At 32.1% G+C, this 25,879-nt stretch overlaps 1 protein-coding gene across 1 annotated transcript; it reads right to left on the reverse strand.

Annotated features, from left to right (window-relative positions):
• Positions 1 to 919: 919 nt before the first annotated feature.
• LOC148626260 (cytosolic phospholipase A2-like) lies at positions 920 to 25,164 on the reverse strand. Its single transcript, XM_088570123.1, has 23 exons — positions 25,099 to 25,164; positions 24,394 to 24,407; positions 24,002 to 24,083; positions 23,550 to 23,702; positions 21,755 to 21,852; positions 21,318 to 21,352; positions 20,274 to 20,300; positions 20,050 to 20,074; positions 19,063 to 19,141; positions 18,034 to 18,186; positions 16,976 to 17,070; positions 15,555 to 15,589; positions 15,096 to 15,228; positions 13,470 to 13,606; positions 12,861 to 13,080; positions 12,358 to 12,472; positions 11,619 to 11,756; positions 10,713 to 10,781; positions 9,111 to 9,183; positions 8,457 to 8,563; positions 7,228 to 7,415; positions 5,421 to 5,601; positions 920 to 1,329 (listed from the first exon to the last, which is right to left on the reverse strand). Exons 2-23 carry the CDS (start codon positions 24,394 to 24,396, stop codon positions 1,073 to 1,075), a joined length of 2,403 nt encoding a protein of 800 aa, XP_088426249.1. The 5' UTR covers positions 24,397 to 24,407; positions 25,099 to 25,164; the 3' UTR covers positions 920 to 1,072.
• Between the last annotated feature and the right edge of the window lie 715 nt (positions 25,165 to 25,879).

Raw genomic sequence — 25,879 nt, forward strand, 5'->3', positions numbered from 1 at the left:
AAACTTATTAACTCAGGTACAAATGGTAAAATCAATATTTTTACAAAACTAAATTTTAATGACGTGAGTAACCTTAAGTTTGAATGAGATGTATTTATACACAGAACATGCGTATTGTTGGTAAAAGATAAATGATGATGTTAAGAACAAAACACATTTGAATAATCCCCTATTGAAACAAATACAATGAGATGTGGTGTGATATGGTAAGCATGATGACGACATTACAAACAGTACATATTGCAGCTGCTCTATTTATAACAAAAAGTAGAAGAATTTGATAGGAAATAAAATTTATTAGCATGTCAGTCCATAAAGGAAATAACAAAAACTTAGAACAAGATGGGATATATATGGCTATAGACATACCAAGTTAATGTTTGTTACAATAATGGTTAAAATCTCATTATGACTCAAAAATCTTTTTTCTTTTAACAAGAACCTGTAAAATAAACAGGTCTTCTACCAAAAGAACTTTTTACAACTCACTGTAGATAAGTAAGACAGCTTAAAATATTAGGAAAAAAACAGAATATACTAGAAGTGTCATTTCTAATACCTCATCAAATGGACACGGCCCATTAACCCAAGATTCTGACCACTAGTAAGATCTACTTCAAGAAACTGTTTTAATGTCCGAATTTGCATTTAGACCTATAAAAGGATTGTTGATAATAGTATTGCAAATCTGTAAAGAACCATAATGAAGATAAATACAGAAATAGCAACAAAATCGTAAAAATGCATTTTCATTAGACCAGTCGGTTGTGTTGTATATCCATTGACGGACGAGCGGACAGATACAGTGATTATGTTCCTTCTTCGAAGAGTGTTTCTGAATATATTTTATTAATGTAATAATAAATAGTAATGTACATATATCATATTTATATAAAAAAAATACACTGCTTCCCTCTTTTCTTATGTGCTCCATGAAATGCTCATAGTTTATTACCATCAGGAAAAGTGTTAGATTAGAATATGAATTTTTCTTCGTTTTTCCCCTATGTATTATTCACAAATGATATTTAGAATTTCAGTTTTCATAAAACTGACTTACACAAACCGTGAATTACGAACTTAAACATCCTTTAGCCAAATCATATCCTCTCTGATATTTCAATCCCCTTTTTCTTTTCTCAATGGCTTTCAGTATGTTTTCCTTGATTTTATCCTCATTGTTGAGGACAATGAATTCCATCAGTTTACGTAACCTGTCAAATGCCTTTTCTGTGTACACACCAACACCTGATCCATACGTATTATTCATGTCATCGAGAATATCAAAATTAGCGAACTCTTCATCTTCTGTCGTTTCTCGTTTAACGCCTAAAATTTGGAGAAATAATTTTCATTTTGTAAAATTTTTCTAACTGATTTTCCACCGTTTCTATACAAAGCAGGTCTTTTAAACAACATGTATGTCAAGCATAAACAAAATGGGGAAAAATGAAAAGAAATGTAGTTAGTCAACCATTTCATGCAGTAATGTCCCTGCTAGAAATACTATTTATGTCATTTAGGTATCTATGATCAAATATTTAATAGATTAATACGGATCAATTGATTATTGTTCACAAAGTCTCGAAAGTAATGTGGATACTACTCCCCATCTTGACAATTGTTCGTCTGAAAATCTAATATCCGTTTTCTTTTCAAGACATTAATGATCTCAGTAAAGCAATGCCCTTTTCTTTTTAAAATAAATAAATAAATAGATGACATTATTGTAGACTTTGTCTGTGAGGTACGGAAATATTTCTATTGAACTTAACAATTGCAAATAGCTAAATTTCTACATTGCTAATATATGTAGTAAAAATCATACGTACAAAATCGGCTTTCATCACGTGAAAAGAATGTACATAGTTTTTAAATACTTTTGTCGAATCATATTTCATAAACTAGTAATAAAATTAAATAAGAACTTTAATAATGCGAGACAACATCCAGGAAAAAAACTAATTAAATAACACGATAACACTAACGTTGAAAATGATAGCACTTTCCGTATATCAGTTGCATCTTTCATTTCGTGTGTTATAAAGCTAGGATATCGTGGCTTCGAGCAGATAATATTACGGACTTTTTAGATATAAACCACTAAAATCTCTCAAAATCTTTCGTAACACAGTGTTAGCCAATCAATTGCACGATTTGAGTGACGCTAACCATCAGCTGACTGTTCCTATACTTGGTTTAATTGTCGTTTTCGTGCTAACAGATATACTCAATATTGTTAGACCCGGTTTGCACGTATATATGGTATTTGAAACACAAGACGGACTGCGGGGTTTCTTAAAGTCATTGGCTATCATTTAGGGGCCCGAATGGACGGTGTAAAGCATCAAAGCGTTTACACAGTCCCCCGGCATAGTCATACCAGTGAATGTAGGTCATGGTGTATCCGGGAAAATTAGTTGTCATGTGACCACGTTCATTCATTAAATTCATTAATAGCACCACACGTAATTTAATGTCGATCCGTAACCTAGTGATCCAATTTGTGATCCGCACGCTGTACAGCATACAGCATTTGTTTAATCTTATACCCAGCGAAATACTATTTGGAATAAAATCAACTTTCCATGCAAAAAATAACGTTATGTTTCCGATCACCATTCTAAAATTTTGTAGAGTCGGATTTATGTAGAGGGATTTATTTTCATTTTTATTTAAATTTTGAAACAAAATAAGTCATAGTGACACCAAATTAGGATACCTGCAAAGACTAAACATGTAATAGACATAGTCCACGACCTAATCCCATTTGGGATTCGACGCTGGAGATATTTTTTTTTTATGGTGTCGGTCAAAACGAAAAATATCTCAAGCGCCGAATCCTAAATTGGGATTATCCACGGCCAAGAGCACACTCTGTTAAGTTGGGGTAGTTCCATTAGCTACCCATTACTGTTACGTGAAGTTTCGGGGATTCTACAATATATATATATATATATATATATAGGGGTTATGTACACGTAAAAGTACAGTGTACATGTAAGTACATCCCTAAGGAGCTCCAATGATTTGTTTGTTTTGCTCTTAACATGATTTTTAATTTAACCATTTTCTGTTTATGACTTCTAGCAAATAAAGTAACGTTTGTACATGTACATAAAAATATAATTTAGTCTTCATACTTAAATATTGTACACGTAATAATAACTAAGTTTTGTTAAATTGTGAAAAAGATTTACAGGATTAAATGAAGTAGAGATTCTAAAAAAGTTAATGACAGTGGTGTGAAGTGCTGAATGTACATTAAGGTTATGTAGGTTCTGAAACCAAATGATACTGGCAGTGCCTCTGGATATATTGTATACAGCTGCAAACCAAGTACTGTAATATACAGTTTTTGCCAAAGGAAACATTTTTTAGGGTACAAATGTATATGATTTTTTAGAAGTTTGTGAAATTGTTTCATATAAGATTTAGTTAAAATATTAATTTTGAAGCGTTAGCTGTGAGCCAGTATCGATGAATTTAGCCTTAAAGTCCTTCGTATACTGGTATTGTAATTTTGTTTCATAAGAATTTCGAATGTTTTCTGTTGAGTACATGACTGTAACTGAGAAATTTTTCCATTATGCAGTTTTATTCTCTTTTGCTAGAGAATTGTTTTAACTAGGACGAATGTAAAAAACGAAGAGGTAAATTCATAGCAAATCACACACTACTAATTTGGTCCTATGGAAGAGCAATTGACAGGCTTTTTAGGGAATTAGAAATGTCCAAACCTGTAATCTGCATATACATATGTATATATTCAATATAATAGTGTCACCGTAATATAATTGCGATCGTACATGTATATTGGTATGATGCTGACAGCGATGTCCGTTTCGTCGTCGTCCATATTCACTTGGTTTTCGTGCGATGACTTTAGTTATGGTTGATCAATTGTTATGATGTTTTTTTAATGAAATTTTTATTTTAATTACTAAAGGAATTTATTTAATTATTTAATTTGGAGTCATGGCCCCAACCATTTTAAAAATAGGGCCATCCATGTAACTGACAGATACCTCACTGTTGGTTTCTGTAAATTAAATAAAAACTGAAAGTCCACAATTAGAGCAACAAATTTTATCAAGCTAACCTACATAAAGAGAAATGGACAAGTTCAACATATGCAAGTACACCTTCAAGAAAAAAGCATTGTAATATGTATATGACTTGTCTTATGGTTATGGTAAGCCATTGTGGAGTTTATTCCCCATTTACTGATATCAGTAGATGTTAATGGATATTTATCAACATGTACGTGTATGATTCAATTATTGATAACAATTAATGGAGGAGTTTTCTCGACAATGCAAAAGAGTTCAAGACAAAACGTATGTATGTTCAAATCTGCTCTTTGGGCAATACCAGTATGCGTCCATACTTGCCCTTCGGGTAATACCAGTCTGTGTCCACACTTGTTACATTTAAAAAAAAAACTTGATATTGCAATTATTTATATACTATTATAAGTGTGTAATTTCATATAACTGTTTGCTTCTCTTTTTTTCCTTCAAATAATAATAATCATAATATTACAACTGCGATGCGCCCGCATTAAAAGTTGCTTTAAATTACATCATTTTCAACTTAACACATATCGGTAGAAATGATTCAAATACATCAAAATCCAAGAACTTGGCCTAAACGTGAACACATGAAATATAGACGATCTACAAACACAATATAGCGAATCGAATAAAAAAGATTATCCTAAAGAAATGAAGATAAGGATAACAAGACGTCACACAAAAAAATCGCTTGCAATATCAATTCCCATAGTTAATGGGAGTGACATCAGGTGCTCCGGAAGGGTAAACATGTCCTGTTCCTCCAGCGGCATCCGACATATTGCAAGCGAGTATAATCGACTAATGAACTAGTAACAATTACACGCTCCGCGACACATGTCAACAGTATTCATACGTGGACGAAGACATTCATGTTTAAGATTCCCTACATATGAAGAACGTCGCTGATTTTTATCACGATTTACTAAAATAAAACTTATTTTTCTATTGAAAAAAATAAATACATTTTGTGTAAGAATCAGGCAGTACAGGGCACATAATTTTTAAATGTCATTTTCAAATTAAATGGAATATATTATTATTTACGAACTATCATTCCATTGTCTAGAAACTACCTCATCCTTGCAACTAAACAAAGTATATATTGACACAAAATATAAAACATAATCTGCATAAAAAATGAATGATTGAGAGAATTTTCAATGCAATTGAAGCAAGTTTAAATATAATGATTTATTTAATTTAGTTATAATTAAAAACAGTGAATTAAGTGTTAAAAAGGGCATTTTTTCTAGGTTGCTAAATCACATTCATGGGGGCTAAGATATGCATAATTGAATTTTAACTTTTGAAAAGAAGATAAAATAACTTTAATCATACTACCTGGTCGTATAAAATTTCGGAACTCTTTGTTGATCAACACAAAATGCATAATAACTGGACATTCTACATCGTCTTTGTCTTCGAATATATATAACTCTCGAACTTCCTCTTCCTCATTAATGTCTATAGGTGGAAACTTGATATTTCGAGATCTTGCCCACTTTTCTGCTGCAAGGAGCTCCTGGTAGGGGTTAAAAGAAATGTTATACCTTTATAATTTCAAATGTTCATATAACTTTTTTTCTTACATGTAAACAGAATAATTCCATAGATATTTTATGACAAAATTTTAAAAAAAAGTCATTTCTGCGTTTTTTTTTATATTTGATTCGCACCTGACTTGTTTTTATTTGTCCGTTTTCTCCAATTCACCAACGTAAGTTGGTGTTTTCTTCTAATTTTCTTTCCGAAAAGAAGGTACATCGTTTTTCCAGATTTCCGCTATATAGATGACGTTTTGTCTTAAAAAATTCAAGTTTCCTCATTACGTATCGTCAAATTTCTTTTCGTGCGGCCCCGTGCAGGTCCGGGTGTCAAAAGAATAGGCCTGCAGCAGCGTTAAGCTTGATGTAAAAGGCGACTAAATAGTGCTCAGAAACCTAGCCGGGGGCTAGGCGCTCTGCCCACAGAGCAACTGGGATGTGTGCCCCAGGTGGTGGAATGGGGTACACCTGGCATGTTACATGCTGGGGTTGTCAGGCTATAATACGGAAAACCTGACCGCAAACCATAGTGGTGCACCGTGTTGGGAAAGATGCCACGTTCCTCGCACGTTAAAGAACCCTGCTGTGGTATTCGATAGGAGTAGGAACCTTTGCGCTCCGCCACAGGAGGCTAAATTGCCCGACCTTACCCATCCCCCCTTTTTCCAGTGGCAATCAAAATTTGTCGGCCCTATTATCCTTGTGACCCATCCTTTTTTTTTCATCATTTCATGTTCATTGTCTGAATATAGCTGAAATATTGCTGCTCGGACGTTAAACCCCAACAAACAAAACAAACAAACTTTTCGTGCGTGAGAAAATCCATTTACCACCTGCGTATAAAGCTTTCAATACACAGTTCATACGTTTTGTCAGAGCTTGCAGAAAAGCGGAGATTATATATTCTGATAGACATATAATAATAATGCTTATACAACATGTTTATGTTACTTCAAGATTAAAGTCAGCACTACACATTTGATGCTTGTCATCATGAGCTCGATGATCATAATGCTGTATCCGTCGGCACTATTTGAACCGATTTATTCACTATCTCATAATTCTCCTCTTTCTTCTACTATTCTTTGGACGTGACATTTTAGGAGTACCTCCCAAGTGTTTATAGGAATGTACAGGTCGCCTACCCTTACCGGTGCACATGGTCCATGCATGTTTTAGTTGAGTCCATTATTATTTTTCGTTTTATGTGTATCTACATTCTTTGTTTAGACGTTATCCATTGATAATGTCCTTATTTCTTAATGTTCGATCCGAATACCCCTGAATTTTCTCCTATAAAAAGGGAGCATATAAATTTTAGAAATATTGACTATTGTCTTAAAGGGTTTAACAGATTCTTTGAAACATATTAAAAATTGGCGCGTATACAAGCACCAACATACATCTGCAGAGCATATTTCTTATCTGAGATTATACTGTCTACTTTCAAATAATTAATGATACTTTGTGATAAGTATGATGATATATATGAAATGAAATTTGCTACATGGGTGTTTGTATTTATAATATAAGACTGACGGTGGACAACATTATGTCCTTTCCGAAATAACAAAACATTATTATCAGATTTTTTTTTCAATTACCTCAAATGGTTGGTTCTGATCGCTTCCTCTGTGAGAACATTCAAAGGTTATGATGAGATCAACTTCTCTTTTAGGATTCATGACTACTTGGTGTGGTATATTGAAATCTAATCCCGCATCAATTAAAGACATATCATTAGTTGTCTTAGGTAGTTGCCGCCATACCTTTGACGCTTTGGCATTTGTTTCTAAAATGTAATTGCTAATAAAGATTAACTTCAAATGATATATCATATAATGAAATACGATCGAGCAATCTATTGCAATATATAAAAATCAAATAGTTGTGTTTAAACAATGTAATTCCATTTAAAAGCTTTCGTATAAAAAACATTTCACAAAGGAAATGGTTTACTTTATTGCAAATTATTTGTATATAAAATTTTTTTACTCTACTGGTGCACCTGATTCATGGTCCCAGTTTTTAGTGGAGACTGAGTTGGTCATTTTCTTTTGTTACTTTGTATGTATTATTTTGGTAATTTTATGTTCTTTGTTGTGTATGATTGTTTTTCATGTCTGGAAAAAGAATGCAATCAGGAACAAAGACCAGACATGGAAAACAGACATACACAACAAAGAACATAAAGTAACTAAAATCATACATACAAAGTAACAAAAGTAAATGAGCAACTCGTACTCCACTAAAAACTGGGAGCATGAACCAGGTGCACCGGTAGAGTAAGCGTCTTCTGCTTTTCTAGAAACACTCGCCGAATGGCTCATAAAACAGTCAAGTCCGGGGTAGACAAACCGGGAAAGGAAACCCATGACCCGTTGAATAAATGCAGATGGATACACCATAACGATCCATGAGTTCATGATGACGACCATGAAACTTCTGTAGTGATGACTTCAATTTTGTAGCAACATAACCCTGTTCCAGAAGCCTATTTGTTAGAGTTCTAGCGCGATACAAAAAGTCTGCGTAGTTTTGTATATTTGTTTTATTGCTGACGACTTTGTTCATATCCCTTCTTCATGTGTGATATAAAACACGCTTTGGGTCAAAGGACAGTATATGGAGTGGTAAGTCGCTTTGGGAGATATAAGAAATTTCTTCGGGAATACCTTCTGGTCTACATACTGTCAAAAACCCCAATATAAATAACCATTTATTTAATATTGGATGTTCCGCATATTTGAGTACAATTTGTACTGATTCAGTTATATTGAGGTGTATTTTTATGCCTGCTTCACATTAGGTTATTCATCAATATCTTGCAAACCTGGATTAAATGTTGGATGGAATATGGGTTCTAGATAACACCGATGCAATATATCTGGGATGAAGGATGTCCGAACTTCTCTCGATTCAAGGTACTCAATAATTGAACTGTAATATGAAAAATTATATTGTATACAAAATTGTATGTTTCGAACGATTGATTTTATTTGTGGAAACTACTCCTCTTTAATGGACACAAAAATACACTTTTACTTTTGAGTGTATGTAAAAAAGGACATTAAGAAATAAAAAAGCCACAATTATTTTCGTTATCATGACAATATAAACCAACTAGCTAGAAAAACTGAAAATTGCTCACGAACGGACAGAAGGACGGACACCTCTATCACTATAAAAAAGCATTCAATTATATTCAAATTCAAATCAAGCAAAGACGAAAAATTACATTGTTAACGACAAGAAAAACCCGCAAATTTCAAAGCTACATCTATGGAATGCAATGTTGAACATGTTAGATAGTGACAAAACTGTACCCAATAGTTTATGTTATTTCTTATTTGTTGTCCTTTTAGGAATGAAGTGAGTAAAACAATTCGAAAACGACTGAAGATATTGTGTTGTGCAATCTTTAAATGGCTCCGATTAACAGCACGCGTAGGTAATTAATATATGAATATTCATTTATTTAACATACCTCTTGATATGCAGATGTTTCTTTTCCAGGCTAGAGATTAATGCTGAAAACCATGGATGGTTCTCATATTTAACTGTGAAAATAAAAAGAAATAAATCAGTGCTCTAATTATTAGGGGTTTCCGTTATTGTTGTAACATATATAACTTTTTTTCCGACACAGTCGGCACAGTTTAGCTTTTCACCCTTTGACATTAAAGATGTTCGTCTATAGAAGTGCAATTCACCTGATCATAATTCTGTTTCCCGATTACTTGAATAACGTAGTGGCGTTAATTAAGTATACTGTACTAGTTCAAGTATGAAGTTTTGATTGATGTTAGAACTTGTACTTTATCAAATATATGTCTAAAATATATTGTATCCATACAAGCACGAAAATAAAAATGTCTTAAATATGAATGACTATATAATGAAAGGATAATTGTATGTGTATTGGTGAATAATACCAATCGTAGAATATATATTTTGCACTTTAAAACCAGATCTTCACATTTCTTCTAACCTTCATTCCATAATTCTTCTAACCGATGTTTTATGGTGTTATGTATCGGCTTAAGTTCCGACAGAAACACTTTTCAATGAGTGTAATTTTCGACCAAGATAAAAACATTCACGGACTATCTTATATTTTCCCATCTTCACCATGAAAACATATTAACTGGTTTAATGTATTTCCTCATATTTCCTCCTTCTGATGTGAAATGACCTGAACAACTAAACGATTGTATTGAGAAAGAAAAGAGACGTGGTTTCTGGTTTGTTTTGTTTTCTGTTTCTGTCTCTCCTTTCTTGTCTAGTATTTTCTTTCTTTGTGAGTTTTTGGTTCTTAAACTGTAATGGGATATGGCGTAAGTATTCTGAAGTGATTGATTTTAATTTTTAACTTTTAATTTAGGAACATACATGGTTTTCTAAGCAGACTCGCATATTCCTGTTGGCTTAAACACCACCCTCTCTTAAGAACATGGCGGCACATCATCGATAAAGTCATTACTTGAGTACTTCACATGTTAAACATGAAATTGTAGTTGCCCCCTTTTTAAGTTATATAAATGTTACAATTGCATTGTTTCAAAAATACAAAAAGGAAGAATAACATATTAACATACTTTTTACGAAGTTTGTAAGCTTTATTACCTTTGTTATTAATATACCAGGATATGATGATTTTAATCTATATGTAAAGAGGGTACGGGAGGATCTATCTTTAATTTTTAAGGATCAATAATTTTGACCAAGTTGAAAGAGGAAAAGAACTATAAAAGAACTTGCAAGCCCTATGTTTTTTAACTCACAATTATTTCACAAATCATTCATTTCGTTAATATCATTGTATCTTTCATTGTCAAATTAATCACAGTACTGCACAATGCCTTCTCATTGAGATTTTCATTCGACAATCTGTTCAGTACGTTTGCAGCTCAAAAACCTTATTTTCTTTTATTTCAGGTTGGTTGAAATGTTATATAAAACTCCTTTTATTTTAGACGGATATAAAGATGTGAAAATATTGTATAATTTGAATTTCTTACTATTCCAAAAAGTGAAAATACAAAAACGTCCGTTCAATTATTTGAATGCTTATTTATTATATGCTTACCGCGTATTTGTTCGTTAAACCTGTTTGGAATTTTGTCTAATTGAGACACATATCCGCTGCCACAAACACCTGAAGCATGATATATTTAAATTGAATAATTTACAGAAAAGGCAATAATTACTACAAAATTGAAGTCATTACTACAGAAGTTTTATGGTCGTCATCATGAACTCGTTAATGGTTATGGTGTATCCATCTGCACCATAAAAATTTATTTATTCAACGCGTCATAGTTTTCCTTTCCTCGTTGTCTACCCCGGACTTGACTTTTTATGAGCAACTTGGTGAGTGTTTCTAGAAAAGCAGAGGACGCTTACTCTACCGGTGCACCTGGTCCCAGTTTTACGTGGAGTCCAAGTTGCTCACTTGCTTTTGTTACTTGGTATGTATGATTTTAGTTATTTTATGTTCTTTGTTGTGTATGTCTGTTTCCATGTCTGGTCTTTGTCCCTGGATTACAGTCTTTTGATTAGCGCTATAACCTTGGTTCCCTTGATTACTCTTACTTTTTTTTTATATCGACTCCTGGACAGTTTCCACTAGGATTGGCTCCTGCTTGCAGTGATAGATTTGATGATTATTTCGTTTCTAAATAAATGTTAAAATAACTAATATACGAATATATTCGTTCTGTTGTGCAAAACTTTACCTGCTGGATAAATAGTTATCCATTACACAACTCGTACAGTCTCTTCTTGACTTATTCGGTGGACAACTTTTGTATGGCAAATAAGTCTTTTACTCCGTGGTCGAAGAACTAACTTCGATTGGTTTGTTAAGGATTTCCGTGTACGTTAGTCTTAAGAGTGCTTTTTTAGACTATAGCCGGGGCTTAATTGTAGCATCGTTATTGTCTTAAATCAGCAATGCCACATCTTACTTTATTGTTATTAACAACAATTTTACCTTCAAGAAAATGTACCGGAGGTTCTTCTAAATGTTCGTACATTGTCCCCTGGAAAAATCGACTCGTAAAATTTTCGGTTTTAATTGCAACGCCATATTTAGGAAAAACAACTTCAAAGGGTGATATTTCTATCCATTCTGTAATATAAGAGTTGTATAATATACATTGTGCAACTTGCAGCCCGCCAAATTACAAGCACCTTTAATGGGGATGACATAAGGCGATACTATAAGCGTATTTTTAACAAGGGGTATGTGCTGTAAAATATGATTGATTGGGTTGTCAAGTAACATGTAGGAGATTACCCACCGAACTTAATGCAAAAAAAAAAATGAATTTCGATTGAAATTATTTTTATACCGGTATAAAATCGCTTGATATTCACTTACATGTATACTTTTAGCCTTTCCACTCACCTTGCAAGTCATGAGAATCAATACACGGTTCTTTAATAAGAGGGAACTTTGATTGATTATAAGCCGAACATTATAACCAGTAACTAACTAAAACTAATGATCGCACAAAACATATTTAATCACTCTGCTTCCTTTCACGAAGTCTTGTAGAAGAACAGGAGAGGGAAAACTTAAACTTTGCAATATATGTACAATCAAGAAAATTTGAGTCAAATATAAAAACTTATGCGAAATCAAGTACTTCTTGTATAATTAATGATAAAAATGATGATTTCCTGTTCTTATTCAATTTTTGCTTCATCCTTTTTGCCTTATTAAACACCTTGGAATTCTTTTGCGGAACTCGTTGTGTATGCCCTCATGCATGTTGTTATTGGCATTGCTGCTGCTCCTTCGGCTATTTTGGACTGGATATTACTCCATTTCGAACAAAGTCGCTGAAACGAAGCGAACAATTTTTTTTAAAGTTGCATGTAAACAGAAAAAGGAACAAATTAAAAATCCAGTTTTAAAGCAATAATGAAAACAATTATTTTAAAATATAAATTACAGTTGTTTATTTGGTATATTTTCAAATGTTAATGTGCGAATTAAAATAAAATAGCAATACCCTTCGCGGATCACTTCGAAATAAACGATAAAAACTAACTTTCGGGAACACGTAGTGACTTGTATATACCTAGTTACCGATATCCTGGTTACAACAGAAACAAAACTTTGTTAACAACGCTTTTACACAGAATTTCAAATAAAGATTCTGAACGAATGATATTTTTGTTTGTGATATACAAGTTAAAAGGAGTGATGAAAACTAATTACACATACATCTGGTAACAAATGTTCCCCTAAAGAGTATCCTAAGAAATCTGCAAGGCTCCATTTCAAACCGAGGTCGAATTTTTTAATTATCTCTCGTGTATGATCTGGTACCTTTGAGAGAACAAATGGGTTATACGCCTTCATTAATTGTTGTTTGATTTCCTGAGAAATGACGTTTGTAGAACAGTAAGGCCAATGTGGGTGGGTATACAGTGAGAATAAATACCTATGACACAAAAACAATAAGTAATGAGTCAAGCAAAATTGAGCTTTCAGTCACTTTTTAAGGAGAGAGTCCTATGCTAACTATTGAAATCAGTGATATGTTTGAATCATTTCTAATTTCATCAAAGTCTGTCAAGTATTCATTCGAAATAGGACGAAATAAGTTTAATATGAGATTTATGTAATATGGTTTACACAAACATAACAATGAATTGTAAGAGTCTTGTCTTGAACATCTTCTTAAATGAATATATAAATATAAAAGTTGAAATGATCTGATAAGATAGTATACGATACAATTTTCCAAGGTCTCTTTAATATAGAACAAATGGGACTCCGCAACTATTTTGCTGTGAAGTTGTTGATTTGTAAAAATAACAAACCACTTACCACGTCGAACCAGATAGTGCGACATTGTACATGACACAATCAAGCAGTCCCAGTTTCTCAAAAGCATTCATTGCTCCTGCCACGGCAGTCATTGCTCTAAACCCGCCACCTGAGTTTACTATTGCAATGTTAGGTACCTGTTTAAAAGGTGACATTTTCAGATATATAAAATATCCCAGTTCTTAACAAATGTTCATATCTGTATCATGAATGAAACTTCTGACGTATATCAAATTCTAAATCACGAGAACGAAGTGTTTGGGGTGAGTCAAATATTTATGCTGTACAAGACAAAGGGGCTCTAGAGAGCCTGGTACGTTCATCTGGTAAAAAATAGTACTTTTTATCTTTCAATCGTAATTCTAATGAGGAATCATACAACTGAAACTCTTGAGGACTTCAGTAGACCTTGGAGTGGGAATCGTTTCAAAATTTATTTAATATTACAGTTTTGATGTTCATGCAAAACACCACAAAATTTACCATTTTCGGTCTTTCAAAAGCAATAACCCTTATAAGAATTCTTTACACAATCTGGTCCATGCAAGACTTTTATAGACCTCGTCATAGGAATTTTTCAACAACTGAATTTGTTTCCTTTCCATTACGGTTTTACAGTTAAAGCTAAGCCCCCTCCCTCTCCAAAAAATTGTAATTTCAAGGGCAAAAAATCAAATAAGGAGTCGCCATACTTCAACCTCATGTAGACTTTTCTAGAGTGCTTCAAGCTGAAGAAGGGTAGTCACATTTATTTTTGTCAGTACCTCACATAGTTTTTGGGATATAAGTAAAAATAGGTTGCTTGACCACTGGTTTAAAAAAACAACTGCGGCTACATTTTACGCTTGATTTGCAAAATCGACAAACAATTGTTAAGTCAATACCCAAATGAGACTGATGCCCAAAGTTGTTAATAATCGAATGCGCGGCTTCAGAAAAGAAGATTGCAGACGACGACGCCGACCGATGATTATAATAATAATGATATTAATCTCCTTTATTTAAATAGAATAGCATATTAAGCTCGCGGACTAGTTTACAATATGGTACTGTATATATGTACATAGTATACAACATTAAGAATAAAATGCAATTAAAAGTAATGAATAGTAATGACAATAGCTTTCGTGGTCATTTGGATCAGGTGCTATAATAAAGAATATGTAATTTTACCTTTCACAGTTTCTACTTTCGCTTAATTGTTAGATTGTAAGTCATTACTTGATACTCTACCTTAAATAACCATATCTGATTTGACAGATTTGTTCACTTTTCCGTATTCATGTTAACTTTTCAAAAAGCACGCGTCTTTCAGAAAACAGAGTGAGGAATGGGGGCTCGGGAGTCCGAAAATATATGCAATTTGGGTTAATTCCACCATTTCAATCGGCATCATTTACAAGTTAGTTTTCTAATTTAGGTAAATGTTTTCGATAGTTTATAGTTTATCCGGTTCTTATTGTATCATAAGAATCTGAAAGATATTGATAGTGTATGCATTTTTCAATACGTATATCAAAATCATATCATTAAAACTGATCTATAACATATATAATGATTCAAATACATATATATATATATTTGGCCTATACGTGACGATATGATCAAATCACAAAAAAAACATACATGGTAGATATCATTTGGTGCCCTATCTCCAAGTACTGACTTCAACGATTCAAATACTACTTGTTTCCTCTTTTGACAGAACTCAATCTCAGCGTCGGATAGTTTTGTCCCGTCCAGTAAGTCCGAGTTTTGCCTAATTGGTATAAGTGGAATTTAAGAAAAGTAATGGATTTAATCTTTGAGATTAAATAAACAATTTCAAAGAAAAGATGAAATAATCGTCCTAAATAAAAATATACAAATCTATGACTTGCCACAAAAATAAGATGAACTTTGTTGGTACGATGTACCTTGCATTGTGAAAACATAGTATATCGAGAAATCTGTCCCTATGGAAGTCCGCTCGTCACTTACATGCTAATTCAAGCTGAAATAGTAAAAAAAAAATGATAAAATACAAAATGTTTCATTCAAAAAAGTAGTGACGAACGTTGCCCTACGATGACGATATATACTTACATTTTGTATTGCACATCCAGTATGATATGTCTATCCTGAAAATGTGGTAACAAATACTTAAAATCAGTAGGATAAATTGCGAAAGAAAACTTTATTAATTAAATGCCCTTTTTTTACATCGCGGCAACTTAGAAAACAACAGACAGAAAAGGAAAAGTAAACTGAAATAAAAAATGTTAAAAGCAGTGCAATTTATAAAACCCTTTTTCAGCACTACAACTAAACAACGTTTCACAAAATACACCGTTCTTATCTCCAAAATCTTTGATAGGCATTAAAAGATATTTGAAAACTATTTTTATGAATATCGAAAGATGAACATGGACAATATAAAGTAAGATCGAGGTAAGGACGTTGGAAGGTCTTAATGATCCTGAAAATAGTGGAACAACTTTTAATACATTCAAAACAATCATATTGCGTGCGGTCGTGGCAAAATCTGATCGTAGTGGGAACGTTCATGGCAGGATCTAATTCGGATTGGCATGGTAGTGGTTACATCGTAGTGAACGCGATTCTGGCTCGAAATACGGCAATATTACCCCACTTCCATATCATAACGTTTTTACCGTGAACCCCTCCTTTCTCCACTTACTTATTCAGCCTTTCACTATAGTCAGATCATGCGCGTTGCAAATGACCCAAGTGCACAACTACTGCTGAGCGCGTGCAGTCGTTACTGCGTCCTTATTTAGAATACCTACGTCCATATCACTACTTTAGAATTCACGTAAACTTCATAAAAAATATAGTATTAAAAAAAAACATTTTTAGCAACATTATTCATTGATGGCCATAATAAGGCCTCGCAGTACTTACACAGTTTTGCTTTAGTTCATATGCATAATATTGCAATTTAATCTTGCTACTGTTAGTAGGTGAGTGAATAACAGAGAAGACTATGATAAGGCAATAACGAATAATTGATGAAAGAATTGGGGATTGAGGGTTAACAACATTCAGTCTTCATTTTAACGGTTGCCTCCATGGATGTTTGATGAACTTCTTAAGAAGAACAAGTGAACTGAGTCTGAAACTTGGCTATTGGTGACGAGTATTCAATTTTACAACATGAATTTAAAGTGGTAACAACGTTGAATAAGCTTGGTCAGAGTGCGGTTGTAATTCCGTCGAGTAAATCGTAGCAAGTTCAAAACCATGGGGAGATAGAAATGTCATGTCATGTCGGGTGTATTGCAATCATTCTAGTAAGAGTTTGACAATAACTTAATATATGGTAATTGCAACAGAATCATGGCAGGAGCGTTGTAAGAACATGCAAGTAACTATTGCGAAAACTTAAAATGTTCATGATACTCAACAACCTCACACAATCTATAAATTTGCGAGATCATGGTGGGACGGGGCGTAATCATAAGTTTCATTTAATACTAAATTGGTCGGTAGAAAGAGAAACTTACGTTTTCAAACGAAATGACAGACGGAATCGCTGTAACTGGGTATAGTATTTTTTCGGTCTTGCTATTTTTCGTGTCTACATAATTTAAGGAAAATTCTGAAAAAAAATCCACATTAACAAATGAAAAAGTTAAAAATGTATCTTAAAATAAAACATTATTTAGATGGTAATTTAACATAGACTGAATTATAGACTATTTGGTACTACAAGAGAAACTTACTACACGTTTGAAGAAAACCTTTCTACGGAAAACTGGTCCACAATAAAGGTTTTTAGGGTATTTGAAATAGCTAATATAATTTCGGTTTATGAGTGTTTGGTACCTGATGTTATTGTCTTCATGACAATGAATTGGTCCTTATGTGTTCTTAGTTTTAATTGTGATTTCCATAATCAAAAAATGCACTTCAAACCAATATTTCAACCGTCGCATCTCTGCCAATAGAGATTTAAAAATAAAGAAAAAAAATCACTTCTACTTGAATCATTGAAAGCAATGTTTGTTCTAAATAAAAAAAAACCACTCAATTAAAATTTAAAACTCAACTAAAAACTGTAAGTATCATGAACATTGATGCATTGACGGTAGATTGAAAATCAAACTGCTATTTATGTTTTTTGGATCGTTGTGGTGTATCCATATGCACAATGAGAACTAATTTGTTACACGTGTCATAGTATTCTTTTTCTCTTTTGTCTGCACCGGACGTGATATTTTATTAGTTACTCGATTGGTGTTTCTAGAAAAGCAGAAGACGCTTATCCTACCGGTGAACCTGGTTCATGCTCCAAGTTCTTTTGTGGAGTCCGGGTTGCTCATTTACTTTTGTTGTTTTTTTACGTATTATTTTGGTTATTTCATGTTCTCTGTGGCTGTTTTCCCTGTCTAGTCTTTATCCTTGGAATGTATTCTTTTTATTTCCGCTTGGTTTCCCTGATTATTCCTGCCTCGTTTATAATATTTTTTTTTCTTTCTGATGTATTTTTTATATTCAGCTAATTATCGAACTACGTTAGAAGTTGTCCCCAAGTAAAAGTTTGAATTAGATACTAATTTACCGCACATGACTTCTTCCTCTATGTTAGGGTCGTAATGGAAAGTTAAGGATTTGTTCCATGTTGGATTATCTGTCGTTTCTATCGTTGACGTTCGTTCCTTTCCTTCTGCTGAAAACTTGATCCTAACTTCTACAAAAATGTTTGGTTTTTCATCTGCTCAAACAAAAGAAACGAAGAACGATTTAAAACTTATAAAAATAAAGAATTTAAGTACTTCTCCATCTAATATTCAGGCAAAATGTGTATAAGATGCGGCACCAAGTTTTTATACCTTATAACCTCGTCAGTATAAATTACTGTCAAAGTGTTTTATAAAGTTTGCTTAATTAAGATACTGATATGACATATTTAGTTTGAATGCACTATAACAAAAATGACAGAGAAAATATTGCGGCGCATTTTCCCCATATAGGCAGTAAAATAATACCTAAGTCACAGATGGTTCAGGATATATTCAACTTTTTAGTTGTTTCTAGATGTACTGAATATGTTTGAGGCAAAAAAAACAAATTGAGAAAAAAATACGAGCCACTCATTGCCTGATTCTTACACAGAATGGTACTAAAATATTCAAGAGTTTTTTTTTTAAGTTTATGTGGATATTTAACATGTATTTTATTTAAGTGTATTACTTTCCACTTTTTGCTAGTTTTTTGGTGTTGTATTTTGTCTTTAATGTGATAATAAATTAAAACACTATCTTTAAATAAAATAAACACTGAGACAAACAACATTTAGAACCAAAACAATAAATACGACCATAAGCAACTGAAAAAAAAAACAAACGACAACAATGCGTAGAATTAATGTATCGAATCCTAATTTAATCATTAGTTGCATAAACATAGGATATATATATAAACGCTTTGTTTTTTCTGCATTTCATACCAGGTGATGCCAGATAAAAGCTTTTCAAAAAAAGTTATAGTTATGTGTTTGTATTTTATATATATATATATATATATATATATATATATATATATATATATATATATATATATATATATATATATATATATATATATATACCTATGTCACGTATTCCTTTCGTAATATTTCTTCCTTCTTTGATTTGAATCTTTACAACTTTTACTGGTTTAGGAACTGTCTAAATAAAACATATACTGTTTCTTTTTTTTTCTGTACCAGTATCAACTGAGTTATATATTAATCAGTTATATCATGATTGAATGGGAACTTTTTTGCAAATGCCATGACCAAACAATACATATGCATTATTTTACTAAATCAAAGAATACCAATTATATAAATATTGCATATTTCTGTGTGCTATACACACGTTTCAAGGAGTAACCTCTCAATAGAAGCGTATGAACCATATACTTAGGAAGCTCAAGATCCAAAAATAAATCGTATTCAAGAAGTACTCAATACCAAAAATATTGAAATGGGAAACCAAATCAAATGGTGTTAAATAAAACGATTAAGAATTTTGTGTGCAAGTGTTTCGGGGACGATTAAGACAGCAAATGCTACAGCTATTATCAAATTCCTCACATTGCCTCCGATTGTCAAATGGAATTGCATTTGTTAATAAAAATAACAAATACTGGGGCTTCTTCAATATGATGCAGTATTCTTTAATAACAGCAATAACAATAATTAAAATGACATCAATTTGCTTAATTTTAAACTCGGACAAATTCCTAATGACAGCTTGGCTAATTAAAATACTACAACTAAAACACTTGGGCGCTCAGTGTAATCGAAGTGATTAATTGTAACCCAATATCTACTGTCCTTCGACCTTCATATTTTTTTCTTTGTTCACTCTTTTGTCCATCGCTCGTTAAAATCATACTGGTTTTAGTTTAAAGCTTTATTATGCTTTGGGTATTAATATCTTTTGGAGTTTGGGGGTGGTGTTGGGGATATAATAAATTTGATTATTCAGTATGATAAATTGCTTTATACATTTCAACTGAGTGAAAATTGGCCGTATCACATAACAACATTCGTTACTTACCTTCATTCGTTTTATTTAGAATAACTTACCCTGTACAAGTTGTACATTGGTATTCTGAAATGTCAAAAAAGTCTGTAAGTTTAACTGCAGTATTCTATTAAAAAAGTAATATAATCATTATCAGTATAATTTTTAAATGAATATACGTTTTTACACAAAAAATGTTGTTTTCATAACATTTTCATAATTTCAGATATTATAACAATCATACCGTTTGTACGAAAAGTTTTTAAAAAAAAGTAAAGTTACTTACTGTGAGTTCTCAGAATCTATATGGATGCTGCAATGTGATAAAAATTGAATTGAGTCATTTTAGGGTGTTTACAGTACTGATACATAAAATGTTAACAGAATTAAATTTTACAAGGGACATAATGACATGACAAATGTGAAAAGAATCTACGATGTATATAGATTTTTCTTTCAATTCATAATGTGTTTGTCTATATCAACAGGTGCTCTGTTATTTTGGTTTTTTTTTATAGATGTATATTTTGTTTTGATTTCCAGCCAAGTTAGACGAACTTAAATGTCGTTCCTATTTATATTAATTTATTCTCAGTCGACATTTCCAAGTAAGTAAGATGTGAACTTGCTTTATAAATACAACAAATACCAGTTTTACATGTTGTAAATTTCGAAATGCTGTACAAGTGTTTCAACGAGTAACCTCTCATCAGTAGCATTAAAATCAAATATGTAGGAAGATCATAATCAAAATATTAGTTGTATACAAGAAGTACTCAAAAACAAAACAATCGAGTATTTGTATTTGTGATATGAAATTTCTTTATTTCGAAATTCTAGCAGTAATATATCATCTTTGTTTCGCAACAGATCAGTCAAACACAACCCAACCTAATATAACCGTCGCCGAACATAATAAGATAACAACTTTAAGAATGGATGCATTTGCGAGATGAAATGGGTGTTAAAAGGGATTGTCGAATCCAAGTTATGTGAAAACAAATAAGATTCTAAACACTTATCGACCACTTATTTTGTACTATGAAGTTCTAGTTTTTTTTTATAGTTGCCCTATGTCATATTCGGCGACTGTCATATTAGGCTGGGCTGTTTTTGACTGATCTGTTGTGCAACATAGATAAAATATTACTACTAGAATTTCGAAATGAAGAATTCCATTTAAGCCTGATTTTCTTTTGGTCTGCTCTTTCATATCGATGCTGTCAGTCCATATTTGTTCAGTTTTGTAATTGGCTACTATTGAACGTTCAATTGTTTACATTTTATATCTATATTGATTCATAATGTCGAATAATGCAAGTATACTTACACTTTTCTGTCGACCTTAATCTTTACAATTCTACCCTGTGAAATAATAATCATTTGTCATCTACTGTATTTTCCATGCATGATTGTTTAACTCATCAAATAATGAAATATCCATAAATACTATGATATTACCTTCAAAGCTAATTGTATATAATTGTAATAATGTTTTGATGAATTTTTTTATTAATACAAAAACATTCATTTTTAAACCTGATTTTGTGGTTGGTTTTTTGTTTGATAAAAATATTGTAACATGTATTTCATTTAAATCCAGTGTATTATAAAGTTGCTAAAATCATACCCATTTTATGATATTAGCAGTATTTCATTCGATGAGATTTACTTCTTCACTTTGTTTTTCGTCAATTGCCATCGTTTGTTTTTCAGTGCATCAAAATGTAGTGTTAGGGTTATTTCTTGATTAGTTTGATAGAATACCTCAGGAAATGATATAGATCCTCCCAAATCGTGAAGTAAACCAACAAATTTTCCTCTTTCTACAGTTCTGAAAATCCTATCTTCCAGTAATGTTATTTCTGTGAACGTTATAAATGATACATCTTGTCAGTTTTCTGATGTTACAAAAATTTTTAGAATCTTTAGAAAGACCTTTAAAGTACAATATTGTTAACAATGCTTTGAAAGATAACAATAAAACTTTGACGGACTTTATCGTTAACCTGGTGACGTATATGATGTGACTACCGACAGCATGGGACCAGAAATATTACCTTTTAATTAACTAAAAATCTATGGTAGTTAAAAGAAAACGAAGGAAGTTCATCATACTGATGCATCTGTTTAGATGGGACATCGGTTGTTTGTTTAGCTCCTTTTTTGTGTGTGATTGTTTACACTTTCAACATACTTTGTTATTGTTTCTTTATTTTGTTTTCTTGACCAGGAAATAATCTATTGTCTCTTAAGTTTCGAAACGGATTATATATTTTCATGACGATAAAAAAACTTTTTATTTATCTTTTTAAATTTTAAGAGAGTGTCTGTATAGAATCCACACAGTTCCTATTATATTGGTGGCACATGGTTAATTTAATCAAAATTTAATAAAAACTGACATTCAACTTTAAGAATGGGTGCATTTGTGATATAAATGGATAATTTGTTTCTACCAAAATTGGTCGTGTGCCACTCACAGGCTGGTTTTTGCATGGACACCATCTTAAGACTTTCATCAGTTTAAAACTAAAAAGTATTTTACAACATTGTGTCTCACTATTATACATTTACAGGGAAACAGAGATATCAATCACTAGTGTATATTAAGGTTGAAGAGTCTTATTGAACATGGCCACTATAGAAGATGCTTGCAAAGAGGCAAAACATTATTAAATGACTTCAATTAGAAGAAAAAAACAATTTACAATGAAAGCTGTCTACCTTAAACCTGAATAAACCGAAAACCTGTCGAAACCAAATCTGAATAAACCAAAACTAGCTAAACCAACCCTGAATAAACCAAAAACTAGCTAAACCAACCCTGAATAAATAAACCAAAAACTAACTAAACCAACCCTGAATAAACCAAAACTAGCTAAACCAACCCTGAATAAACCAAAAGTAGCTAAACCAACCTTGAACAAACCAAAAACTACATAAGCCAACCATGAATAAACCAAAAACTAACTAAACCAACCCTGAATAAACCAAAACTAGCTAAACCAACTTTGAATAAACCAAAAGTAGCTAAACCAACCTTGAACAAACCAAAAACTAAATAAGCCAACCATGAATAAACCAAAAGCTAACTAAACCAACCCTGAATTAACCAAAACTAGCTAACCCAACCCTGAATAAACCAAAACTAGCTAAACCAACCCTTAATAAACCAAAAGTAGCTAAACCAACCGTGAATAAACCACCAACTAACTAAGCCAACGCTGAATAAACCAAAACTAGCCAAACCAACCCTGAATAAACCAAAAACTAACTAAACCAAACTCTGAATAAACTGAAAATATGTCTAAACCGAACTCTGAATAAACCGAAAATCTGTCTAAGGCACTTTTTGCAGTTCATGTGTATCAGTTTAAATGTATAAACCAAACTTTTGTCTAAAGCGAATTCTATAGTCCAAACAGTAGTTCATTTAAGAAAGATTTCACTGTATTGGTAACTAAAAGGGTTATTGTAAAACGCAAAACAGGAAATTCATTCCGTACCTGACCCAAAATATATTTTTAACAACTTATGTGTAAAATATTGTTAGTATTACCACATCGTATTTCCTGTTCGTCTCTAGCGTTCACATGGAAGGTTAAAACATCATTCCAAACTGGGTTGTCTTTAGCATCGGCAAGTATTGTGTATAACACTTTTTCAGTGGATTGAGGAACATTGAAAACGAGTTGGGAGTTAGGAGTGTCATCTGTAAATAAACTAATTGTGTAGAAATTACTTTAGATAAATATCTTAATTATCCCCTGTAGCTATGTTGCATGTCTCTTGGGATCTACTGTCACAGAATTCTATAATTAGCCGATTGTCTAAAAACAATATTATGTTGTGTCTCTTTTGATATATATTCACAGATATTTTCTACTTTAAAAATATTGAAAAAATAAGAAAAAAAATGTAATTTGTCCAAATATTTCTTATAAGTGACAATTAAATCACATTGGAAGAAAATATGATATGTTACATTTATCTGGTTACTACACCACTTGCCTTTATCCCAAATATCACTGCTGACATTGTAACCTTCCAATATATAAATGGTGAATTTTGTCACGACTTTCTTTGACTCAACCTTTAAAATAAAGAAATAAGTTGCTTGAAAGTACATTCTGCAGGGCTGATCCAGAACTCTTTAAAATTGGGAAGGGGATTACGATTCAGAAATGCATTGATAGGTGATGGGTTTTCCAGGCTATCATTTGATCGTTTTTGTCCAAATTTTTAACAACTAAGAGGGTTTAACTCCAGGAACTCTCCGCAGTGTCTGCCACTTATTTATTTTAAGGTTCTTCGCAGCAAGACCTTTCTGGTGAAATTACCATGATATACATAAATGTACACTATTTATGACTTAAGAAGAAATAACTAAAACTTTCACTTACCATTTTCTTTCTTCCTGAAAATAATATTTATCCTTCTTTTTATCTAGTCACCATCGAAATTGATGAATCGAAATATGAAACAAATGTTTGAGTCTTGTTTCATTATGTTTCTCTTTCAAATTTTCTTTTCATTTTGTCTTTTGTTTACACTTGATAACTTGATCAGTTTAAATAGCTGATGCTAGGTTTGGACATCTAAACCTGATTCCCACCTGTCTTGTACAAAACTTTAAATATTTTAATCTGTGCAGGTTTCTCATTTAATTAAGAAGAATTTTATTCGAACTTATTATCTGTTAGCCCTGCCATGACGAGTGGGCATTGATGCTGTGATGGGACGTCGTAAGATGAACAATTCACCCTTGTTTTATTGTACGTGTATTCGAAGTTTATTATTTATCTACATTGAACAACAATTTCTCACATAAAGATATAGAGTTAAATGATAGTCACGTTTATACTTAACCTAAAACTTATTTATTTATATTAAAATCAAAATGTCTAAGTTTTATATTTAAGTCCAAAATTATGATAAAAACTAAGTATTGAGATCATATCGAAGCGTTGAAGTATTGCATCGGGGTACTTTTCATATATATATTTTGAAGATCAGACTCTGTATGGCAAAAGTCAAATGACAATCTATTGAGTGAAAAAATAAAAAATGGTTTTATAGTTATATTTCAATTTTACTATAATACTTACCTTACAGTAGCTTGCAATAAATTAATTTACCATATTTCAGGATATGTACACATAATCCTGTACATCCTCTTAGTGATTTGACAAGACGGTTGTTACATATTTTTTTTTAGAAAATGTTATGTAAATCTAGCTGTTAAAAGTATCAATAACCACTATCTCCGCAATCATTGTCCCCGCAAGTAAACATGATTTAATCGTAAAGTTCCTGATATTTTTATTACTCTGTTTATTACTTTAGTTGTTACTTCTTTTTTTCATTTTTACACTTTGAAATTCAAATACTACAAAGTAATATCAGTCAAATTTCTATTATTTTGTTTGAATAAAACTAAATCCAAGAGTCGACTAACGCCACATCATTGAATTAGAACTAAAGACAGTTCTACTGGACAAGGTGATTTGTAAAAAGATATTCTTACACCATGGTCCTATTCCGATTATTGCATGTGATTTTCAAAAGGTTAGAAGATAAATGTAAATTGTATTGAAATTTTTGATGTAACATTTACTAGCGACATTACACAACTATTATTGCGACTATCAAATCAAGATTATAGGATACCAATATTGAAATATCTTCATTCTAATGCAGGTGGCAAACTAATCTGAGAAAAGGGCACTCGGGTGAAAATTGAGAGTATCGAGAATGGACTTTATGCTCTGACGGTTCAAAGAATGTTGTATTATAATGCCCTTTGTTTGATTTGTTTAAACGGAGATAACATAACCACTTGAACAATCCTTTCATTTTTTTGTCAAAAAGTCAAAGTCAATACTCATT

The sequence above is a fragment of the Perna viridis genome, chromosome 2 (assembly GCF_037379345.1).
Source record: "Perna viridis isolate PV_CMFRI_1.1 ecotype Kerala chromosome 2, ASM3737934v1, whole genome shotgun sequence".
NCBI lineage: Eukaryota > Metazoa > Mollusca > Bivalvia > Mytilida > Mytilidae > Perna > Perna viridis.

What these genes read in the sequence shown, in the direction of transcription:
- LOC148626260 (XM_088570123.1), bottom strand. An exon ending in CGAACAGGAAATACGATGTG is followed by an intron (nt 21,853 to 23,549) that starts GTAATACTAACA and finishes TAACGTTCACAG; the next exon opens with AAATAACATTACTGGAAGAT. An exon ending in CACCAAATGATATCTACCAT is followed by an intron (nt 13,607 to 15,095) that starts GTATGTTTTTTT and finishes CCTTTTAAACAG; the next exon opens with GTACCTAACATTGCAATAGT.